At 39.6% G+C, this 10,494-nt stretch overlaps 3 protein-coding genes across 3 annotated transcripts; 2 read left to right on the top strand and 1 right to left on the bottom strand.

Annotated features, from left to right (window-relative positions):
* Positions 1-3,117, top strand: LOC145502786 (uncharacterized). Its single transcript, XM_081482167.1, has 3 exons — positions 1-108; positions 348-405; positions 1,637-3,117. Exons 1-3 carry the CDS (start codon positions 1-3, stop codon positions 2,209-2,211), a joined length of 741 nt encoding a protein of 246 aa, XP_081338293.1. The 3' UTR covers positions 2,212-3,117.
* Positions 3,118-4,950: 1,833 nt separating this feature from the next.
* LOC145502785 (uncharacterized) lies at positions 4,951-6,154 on the bottom strand. Its single transcript, XM_081482166.1, has one exon. The coding sequence runs from the start codon at positions 5,713-5,715 to the stop codon at positions 4,951-4,953; it is 765 nt and encodes a 254-aa protein (XP_081338292.1). The 5' UTR covers positions 5,716-6,154.
* Positions 6,155-8,361: 2,207 nt separating this feature from the next.
* Positions 8,362-10,448, top strand: LOC145503396 (uncharacterized; the record flags this gene model as incomplete). Its single annotated transcript, XM_081482854.1, is given in 3 exon segments — positions 8,362-8,596; positions 8,683-9,188; positions 9,191-10,448. Coding segments are annotated over 3 exon segments (1,383 nt in total), but the record flags the coding sequence as incomplete, so codon positions are not given.
* Between the last annotated feature and the right edge of the window lie 46 nt (positions 10,449-10,494).

Here is a 10,494-nt window from a genome sequence, read left to right on the forward strand (position 1 = left end):
ATGAGCCATCTGTCACGCAAGTCAGCAAACTCGTTATCAAAGATGGCGGCCCTCTGTGGTCGGAGTGGGTTTTGGAGATACGGATTTCAAGCCACCTTGATCGTAAATGTGAGGCTTTACTTTTATTTTAATACATAATTTACTAGATTTAACTTAAAATCTAAACTTAGTTAGCGACATTTCATACAACTGATTTCTTTCTTTCTTTCTTTCTTTCTTTCTTTTTTTTTGTAAAGTTTGTTACATCATTCCAGACCTGTGACCAGTTCGAATTCGAATTTTAATGAGATTTATTTAAAAGCTTGCATACATAGTAATTTTCAACTATTTTGATCATTTCTTATTAGAAAATTCACGCGAACAATTTGTTGATGTTTTCGACAAGGGGATATTCCTGTTTTACAGGTAAGCTTATTAAACTAAATTAATTCTTAGAGCAGTTTCAATTGAGTGTTGTAAAGCCAAAACCGATGTAATCACTCCAGCTAATCACAAAGGCCTGGGGATACTCCCTTATATGGGCTATATAGGTATGTGTGGCCCCAAAGGGTATGGCTTTTTAGCCGGTTTGGTCATATGTATCGATCTGTGTATCGATTTGGCCATTTTGATCTTAAATAGGGTATGGTTTTTGTACTCTAGTCTTGTCAGCTGCAACAGTCATAAATAGGGTATCAAATTTTTTGTCTGGTCATAAATAGGGTAGGGAAAATCGCAGATTTTGGTCGTAAATAGGGTAAGGGTTTTGAGAAGTGGGCCACACACCCCGACCAAATGTTTCTGGGCATACCCCCCACCCCCACCCCCCCTCCTCTCTGGGCACAAAGCACACAGAAAATCCAATTAACCAATCAAAACTTGAAGTAAATATGTGCACCCTAGGGGAAGAGCTGGAAAACATATGCAAATGAGTCACAAATGGCTTAAGTTTTACCTCTGATTGGATGAAAAAGAGGTGTGGTCTTTTTTTAAGCCGATCATGTACCACAGTAATGCAAAACCCATTCCTTCTCAATACTCATGTGAAAGTGGCTCTTAATTTATTGTTAGCACACTTGATAGTATGTGGTAGAAAGAAAGCATTGCTTGAAGGTTTATTTATTGAAAATCAATCAACTTCATTGCTCGCCTCTTACTGTCCTTACACAACTCTGCCATTGTCTTCCGACTAGTATGGGTTTAACATAGGAGTGTAGAGAGCTTTACTCTCACTCTAGCACTGCCTGCTGCACAGGCTTTTTATTTCTTAGTGCAAATAGCGATTGGGAGACTAAAAGTGAGCAAAAAAAGCATGAGCGGAAGCTGGTGGTGAGTGAGAAGCGCAGGCAACTGGGGACGAGGCATGCTCTAGCAAGTCTTACTTCCAACATGAGGTCGCAACCACATGATTATATTTTTTAATAATTAATTGTGTTATAATTATGTTATTTATTAATTAATATTATTTCATATTATTTAATATTCTATTGCCAGAGATTATTTTTCTGTTGTGTTTGTAGTCAGAGAAAACATTTAGGTCTCCTTAATGATTTTCATAAAAATGGTCTATGAAAGAACTACATCTGCATACAGTAGAATGGAACTGCTTGCACTTCATGACTGTGTTATTAATGTGTTGAAATTAAATCTTTCCCAGCCAAGATTCAGTCTGTCACCAGAAATCTACAGCAAGTTGCCAGCAACACCAGTGGTCAGCGCTCAATATATGCACCCCAACAAACACGATCAGTCCACGGTCATCACTTTTTTGCAGTTCCCCTTGTAAATCGACTACCAACTTTGAGGATGCAGTCAACAATCATGTTTGCCATTTTGAGAAACCAGCTCTGGCCAAACTTGGAGATGCAGTCTTCCTCAGGCAAAAACAGCACAAGATGTCTTGCCACCGTAAACCAATACAGATGGAAAAAAGTTAGAACCAAGGCAGATATGCCAAAGAAAATTATTCCTAAATCAAGGCAGGTGCTTCGTGGCCCTCAGAGAAAAGGAGTTTGTATCAAGGTTTTTACCCGAAAACCAAAGAAACCCAATTCTGGGAACCGGAAGTGTGCGCTGCTGAAACTTAGCAGTGGGAAAGTTATCACTGCGTATATTCCTGGCGAGAAAGCAGTGTTGCAGGAGCATGGTGTGGTGTTGTTTGAAGGTGGTAGAGTGCAGGACTGCCCTGGAGTCAAATATAAGATAATTAGAAAGAAGTATGACATGAACTAACGAACCAAAGTTGAGAGAATAAAGCGTTACTCCTTTTATTGGTGTAAATCAGTTTCCAGTCAAGGTACGCATCACATGTGTCGCTATTCTTATCAATTTTGTGCAAAGCCCACAAACACTTGAATGCCCTTACATTCCGCTTATAGTTTCCTTCACTCTAACTCCTCCTGCATTAGAAATTGTCATTGCTTATTGTGTTCGTGAGCGGTAAACGGAAACGGTACTCGACCAAAGCACTTCAAAATCGGTAAAACGGTGAACTCTAAACGGCACAAAACTCTCTAAATGGCACAACAACTGCTCAGTGGAAACTGTCTAAAACTCTGCCGATAAACGTTCACGCAACTTAAATTCGTAAGCGCAACTAACGTACGCGTAACTTAAATTCAAAATGTTTCCGTGCGCGCGCGCGGTATTCGCGCGTCACGCCACTTCGGAACTGTCTTCTCAACATATTGTGTGTTTAGTATAGCAAACTCTAGCCTGCGAGCAGGCTCACGTTGGAGCACAAGCGTTGGAACAAAAGCACGCGCGGCGTAGCCACTAGCGCGAAATCGGCGCCTCTTCACCAGACTCCTTCACACCGGCTCGCTTTGCTTTTCGCCTCTCGCGCGCGTGACTCAAAGGTGAGCGTGCTCGCAGGCTAAATAAACTGTCTTTGATATATATTCTGTCTTCATACTTCTGAACTGGGCATTCACGATGGTAGCTGCCGGTTTCGCCCCATGGCGAGTTCGCCCCCAACCAGATCGAGTCGCATATAGAGATTATTCCTCGTTCTTTTATCCACTGCCTTATTAGATTACTGGTGGCGAGGAAACTTCACTTGGTGGCGAGGTGACTTCGCTTGGTGGCGAGACTCCCTGGTGGCGAGATGACCGATAACCGTTCAGCGAACAATCATCATCTAAGCTTATCAAACATACATAGACTGAAATGGTTCTTCGAAAACGTTTAATAGCTCGATAACAACTGCGTAAACATGAACACTAAAAGTTGGGGGCGAACTCGAAATAGAAATTTTGTAGTGGGGACGAACTCGGTGGGCGCGAACTCGCCATAGGGCGAAACCGGTATCATTCGCTACGATACGACTTGGCAGGTTCGTTTGTTAAAGGAATCTTAAAAAAAAAAAACCGACTTCTGACCGTGTTGAAAATCAGGTCAATATTTGTTTATTGGAAAACCGAACTTACAACAGTACTGGCCAGTACTCGGCTTTATAAATAACAGAGTAAAACAACGTCCGACCATGCTATGCAATCACAGTTAAAGCGCTTCGACTCTTCAACGCTTTTCGCCATCGCCGCTTGATTCAGTTGCGTGTAGCGTGCTGAAAAGCATTTGTCAGGGCACTTCAGTGGCTCTTAAAGATAAGACTCGCTATGTTAGCCGAACAAACTGATCCTGGGCAAATACGTGAGTTGAGTTTGACATATGGCACACTACACGAAAGCAGGTGATAAGATATGGGCTATTTTAATATAACTCAACTAAAAAAGATTTTAAAAAGGACCAAGAAATAATCTCTTGAAGAGACTCATTAATTACTTCGATTTTACTGCCCAAAACCTGATCAAGACTAGTTTTTTTATTGCCTTCAGTGGTAGCTGGAGGCCATTAAAATTTAAAATCAAACTATGGTTGCATTGCGGGCCAAGGGACTTCGTCCGGCAGTTGTTCATTGCTGAAGATAGCATGAAGAAGCTCTACAAATCAAAGTAAAGGAGGTCCGCTATCAGTTTAAGATAACTAGCCATGTTATTCATTCTACGATAGCTTCTTTTTTCACAATCTTTTAAGGCAAAGAAGTTTAACGTTTCTTTTATTTCCCAATCCGTTACAAGCAAGATTTTGATATCGATTCATCTGATGAATTTGTTACATAATCAGCTTTTGTAATTCTATTCATTCTGTCACCTTTCAAGTGTAGTCGCAATATACAGTGTTTGTTAATTAGTGTGCATTGTCCCACAAACTCTAAATATGCAGAGACGCTTCTTGAACTTTCTAACATTTACATAAGTATGGAAGACAACTTGTAAGTTAAGCTCGACATTCATTCATTATTAGTGTGTGTGTTCAAGGAATAAAACTTTTGCCAACAGGAGTAGTTAACAGAATTGTGTAATTTCAAACGTTTAAAAGTAGTACATAGCGACTTAACAATCGAATAGTGATGTGTATTTATATAATAAATAGCATTTTACATTTATTGACCTTTTGTTATTTTCTCTTATTAATATAACGTCCATGACAATATAATGATATTGCTAAAATAGACCTTTTTAGCTTGGGTGGTTTGTTTTCCCATTACAGACCACGTGATATTCTCTAGAGAATTATCGTTTTATCCATCTTAAAATTATTTATTCCGTATACACACGACTATTTGAAAATTTGAAAGGAAAAATTCTCAAGAGTATCATCACATGGTCTGAAATGGGGCACAAACCACCCAGTCGAAAAAGGTCTATTGGTACGTGTTAATTGTCATTTTTTTATCAGATCAGTGTTTCTTAACTGTTAATTAATGAATTTGAAACAAAAAACATGGAAATACAGTTGAAATTATGCTAACTGTTCGGAATTTCGTTATGTGTCACCTGCTTGACGTAAACAAGAACCAAGAGAAAGTGTTCTCTTGCAAGAACTTGTGAAAATAAAAGGATAACAACTTTGACCTTTAAAACTTCCTAATGTATCTCCTTTCAGTAAACTTCTTCCGCACGGAAATAATTAATCGTCAGCCGCTGAGTAGTAACAATAAACGGCAATTTTGTTTCCCAGAATATCATTCAAATTGAATTGCTTATACTGTTCTTTCTCAGAGGGGAAATCATTTGACATTTTTTCGTTGTCAATAACCAGAACAAATTTCGCTTTCTGCGATATTGCTTTCCACAGCGTTTCATCGTTCTTTCCGCTTGACAGTCCACAGCAAAGTTCTTTGGCGCAAAACGACATCAAAATAACGTCGAACTCTTTCACGTCGTTGACGAATGTTCGATTGATTTCAACGTTTTCAAAATCGAAGCCCAGACTGTGCAAGTAGTGCATCCAACCCAGTTCAACATCATAGCCAATAAACTGCGGCGCTTGCTTTCCTCTTGAGCTAAACGGAAATGCTTCGCTCAGAAACGTTTTCACTCCACAAAGATCCGAACCTGGGCCACAACCTAAGCTTGCTATGCTCTTAACAGTCTTGAAGAATCGTTGGGGAACATGACCTTCCTCGATGGCTTTTTCGATAGCTTTTGTGGTCAAGTTTACTCGGGCGTTAAATAACTGCAGAGTGTAGTAAGCTCTGAAGTTTTGGCTAGCGTAACACATGGGTCGCCAGGACCAGTTGTTCTTGGTCCCTTGAATGTACAATACTTTGCCTTCGCCTGGGTTCGTAAGTTGTAATTCAGCCAGTGTTTTTATGACTTCGGATGCACTTGGACGGTTTTCTTGATCCTCTGTCACAGCCCTGACCTTTCTCCTATTAAAAACTTGAGCCATTCTTCGATCGTCAAGTTTGCGTAAACACTCGCTATTGAATGAAATACTGCCTCTTGTCTTATGAGCTTATTTCAGCGAGATCCTTGCTTATAACTATCGCTAAACAAATGGTTTCGGACTCTTTTGTAGTTTCCATCGTGAAAGCGTGACAATAACACGTCTTCCATTGAACTTCCGCTCAAAATGACAATATTGTGATCTGTTGCCACCACAATAGACACTCAACATGTTTCGTTACCCCATATACGGTATGCGAATATGTGATATTACCCTGGAAGGCTAATACGACCGTCTATTCATAGAAGGTTTCACGTCACACATCCTCAACGGAACACTGATTTAAAAAGAAAACCTGCATAGTTGTATCGTTGTTTTTAAAAGATGCATTGTTTAAAAAATAATAATTGTTTCCTTCAGATAAATCCTTTTGTCCGGTTCTGCTCTTGTTATGTCCTTAAACGGTCTTGACTGCCGCTTTTATTTTCTTGCAGCTGTTTGAGGAAAACTTTATTCTCACGCAGATAGATGACCAAGTCTAATTTGTTTTGTTTTGTTTTGTTTTTTAATATCAATACACTTTCAAACACGCCAATATCTTGAATGCAAACAATCATAGACAACAGGGCGACTTCTTTAGTTTACTAGAAAATTCTCAGAACTGATATGGAGAGAAAAGTAAGCAATGAGTATGGAAAATTGAGAACGAAACATAAATACTTTTAAGATCACGTGCCTTAACCTTGAGCTTGCCGGTTTCAGCCCCGGCGGGGGCGGGGGGGGGGGGGGGTGGAGGTATTCCCATGTATGAGCTATGGGTGGGCGCCGCTGTGAAGGGTATGGTTTTCAGGTAGTTTAGTCTGGGAAAAGGTCACTAGAATTCAGACAGAGTTGTGGTCTATTCAAGAGTATAATCAACCGGAAAAGTGGCCAGTGTATACATAATTTAGTCTAGTACAGGGTTCTTTACCCGGATTTCTATTAATAACAGAAATTGAAACTCGGAAGTGAGAAATTCACATAAACAGATTTGACTTTTTAGGATATTGGTTTAGTTAGTGTGTGTTCAGTGTAAAATAGTTGGTCAGTTTTGGCGCCGATCGTGGTCTACTCAAGGGTAACTGCACACCCCCATCAAAAGTACCACCGATTTGTTTTAACTCCTTCCTAATTACCGGATGCCTTTCAGAGTCAGGGAAACTCTTGATACTTATGTTGTTTGTCACGAATTCACCGAGATGCAAGAAAGAAATATCGGATGAGGAGAAATAACTGTCGTAACGACGCAAAATATTCAGTGTTTGTTTTCCTTGACTGGACACACGGCAAAGGGAACTTCAATACTAATTGGTTCAATTTATATATTCTGCGTAATAGGTTTTTATAATTACTTTGAATACCCTGCAAAAAGAATAGCCTGCTTCCCCTCAAAAGATCAGGTTTTTTTAGGGTAGGGGGCGGATGTACACAGGCTACAAAAACAACCATGGTTAGGACTTAAAGTAAATGAGGACTTAGTTAACTGGGCGTTTTTATAAATCTCAATCGATCCGTGACTGGAAAGAACCAGGGAAAGAACTGTTATTGGCGACTGACATTTTGGCAACCTGAAACAGCGGAAATCGTCTTTAGAATAAAGATTAGGATTGACTATGTCGATAGTTGTCCTTGACAACCTTTCTAAAAGTTTGCTTTCTTCAGATAAAATGTCCTTTCTAACGAATAACTCGTCTCCAGATGCAACTGACCATTGAAACCTACGTCATCTACATCAAGAAAACTTTATTTTTGTTTTCCGCCGACCGTGAAACGTCCTTGAGCTGAGGGGAACTTTCATCTATTTTTAGAACAGTGTTCGAAATATTCCTCGACTATGAGAAAAAAGCGGGTTGATTTTATAGAACACTAAGCCAGTGACATGTTTTGTACCAATTCAACACGTACGTGACTTAAGACAGCAAGGAGACAGGTTCTAAGGAAATTATTTTAGATTATCAGTATAGACTAGCAGAGTATAGACTATAGGTCACTATAGACTAGCAGTATAGCAGTCGAAACTTCGCGATCCACATCTTAAAGTGACTCCATCGTGAGACAACCGAGTGAAAACTCCTTGGTCACGCTTGTAAATAGCCAACTGGTCTGCCTCCCTCCGTTGGCATTTTTAACCATGTTATGTTCATTTGCATTATTTGTTTCATCATTTGGTTTCATTGGCCCTGAAAAGCCTCATTGGGGGAGTGGTCAATTAAGATTTTTACCACAATTGCTACTAATCTCGCAATCTGATTGGCTAATTTGCCGTTGTCGAAAAGATTCCAGACAACGTTGCACACGTCAATGTGTCACGCAATGCCTTTTGCAGCTCGCGCTCTGAAAAAAAACGTTTGCTTTATTAGTTGATGTTTAGTAAAAAAACAATTTTACAAAAATTGTCTAATTTCTCGCGTGCTGATTGCCTCATTTTTATCATCAATAAAAGTACAGACGGATGAAATTTTAATTTATGAAAGCTTTCAAGTTCAAATTTCAGCTGTCAAATTACCATTTTTTTTTAACCAATGAGATTTTATGGACCTTTTTAAGTAGCCAATCAAAAAGTAAGAAAAGCTATTGACAATGTTCGCGTCATTTTGAATAAAATTCATTTATCTTTGTTTACGACAAGTTTACGCGTCTAGACCCAACACTATTCACGATAACCTTACTGCCACAGAACGACAGGCCATACGCCAACTTAAACAACGACAAGATATAATTATAAAACCCGCTGACAAAGGTTCTGGTACTGTTGTTATAGACAAAACGTGGTACGTCGACGAATGCAACAGACAACTTACTGACACCAAATTCTACCAACGCTTAAACGAAGACATAAAGGCTGGTTTCCATATGATCGCCGACGATCGCAAAACTTTTTGCGATCTGCGATCCGCGATCCGCGATCGTCTGCGATCATATGGAAACCAGCCTTAACTGCCGACACACAAAAACGTGTCACCTTTTACGTTAACAGAATGCAAAAGGACAAACTCATGAACGACAAAACCAAACAATACGTTACACAGTCTGACGTTAAACCAGGACGATTTTACATTCTACCTAAAATACATAAACCTGGTAATCCAGGACGCCCTATTGTTTCATCTAATAGCCATCCCACTGAACGCATATCCCACTTCGTTGACTACGACCTTCAACTCGTAGTTCATAACCTGCCGTCCTTTGTTAAGGACACTAACGACTTCCTCAACAAACTCCTTATCATCGGTAATTTACCCGCTAATTCCTTACTAGCTACACTTGATGTTTCATCATTATATACTAATATCCCACATAATGAAGGTATTAATGCTTGTGAGCATTTTTTACGTACTTCCTCTCATAATACCATTCCTACTGGCACACTATCTGACCTCATTCGCATGATTCTCACCGTGAGCAATTTCTCTTTTAATGATAACCACTACCTTCAAATTAAATCCATGGCACCGCCATGGGTACTAAAATGGCCCCCTCTTATGCTAACCTTTTTCTAGGTTATTTCGAAGCTAACGCTTTGGAAAATGCCCCAATCCAACCCCACACTTGGTTACGATATATCGATGATATTTTTATGATCTGGACTGCAGGTCCGGATAACCTAAACATTTCCGTCGATTATCTTAACAACATTCACTCCACCATTAAATTCACCAGTTCACACTCTTCTACTAACGTACCTTTTCTTGACGTTAGTGTATCTTTGATTAACGACGGTAGTATATCTACTGACCTCTACACCAAACCTACAGACAAACACCAACATCTACTCTATTCATCTTGTCATCCCTTACATACTAAAAAAGCCATTCCTTTCAGCCTGGCACTCCGCTTACGACGTATCTGTTCTACCGACGCCACGTTTAATGCTCGCGCGGCTCAACTTACCACTTACCTCCTTAAACGTGGTTACAACCGTAACTTCGTCATCAAACAAATACGACGAGCCGCCGACATCCCCCCCAGACTCACTTTACAAACCAAAGATGTCAACAAACCTAAACGCATACCATTTACAACCACCTTCAATCCATCACTTCCTCACATCTCTAACATCATCAAAAAACATTACAATTAATTTGTTGCTCTCTTCTCACCGCTGCAAAAACGTTTTTCAGCATTTGCCTGTTGTAGCCTTCAGACGTTCCCCTAACCTTCGTGACTTATTAGTTGCAGCTAAACTCTCTTCTAATTCTTCCAATCCCCAACTTCCTTCTCGTTCTTTCCGTTGTGGCAAAAACTGTGCTACTTGTCTCTACATTTCTCACAGACTTACTACATATACCTTCTTTTCTACCAGGGAAACGCGCCCCATAAAATCTAACCTGAGCTGTGACACTAAAAACCTCATCTACACGATTCAATGTAACCGCTGTAATTTACAATACATAGGAGAGACGAAACGACGATTAAAAGACCTATTTAATGAGCACCGCCCTACCTATGATAACCCTAACAATCAATCTAAACCTACTACAGCCGCAGAGCATTTCCTGTCTTCTCCTAACCGCACTGCTAACGGCATGCAATTAATCCCCGTCGAAAAAATCTTTTCGAACCGAGACTCTATCCTTAAAGCCAAGGAAGCTTTTTTATTTCAAAAAGGCAGAACAATTGATCCTGATGGTCTGAACATCCGTGAAGAAACATATTAATTGTTTCCTTTTATTATGTTCTTTTATTATGTTATTTTATTTTACCGTATGCTTATCTTTAATTTGCACTGTCAATTAGTTTTTA

The sequence above is a fragment of the Orbicella franksi genome, chromosome 11 (genome assembly GCF_964199315.1).
Source record: "Orbicella franksi chromosome 11, jaOrbFran1.1, whole genome shotgun sequence".
Classification (NCBI taxonomy): Eukaryota; Metazoa; Cnidaria; class Anthozoa; order Scleractinia; family Merulinidae; genus Orbicella; species Orbicella franksi.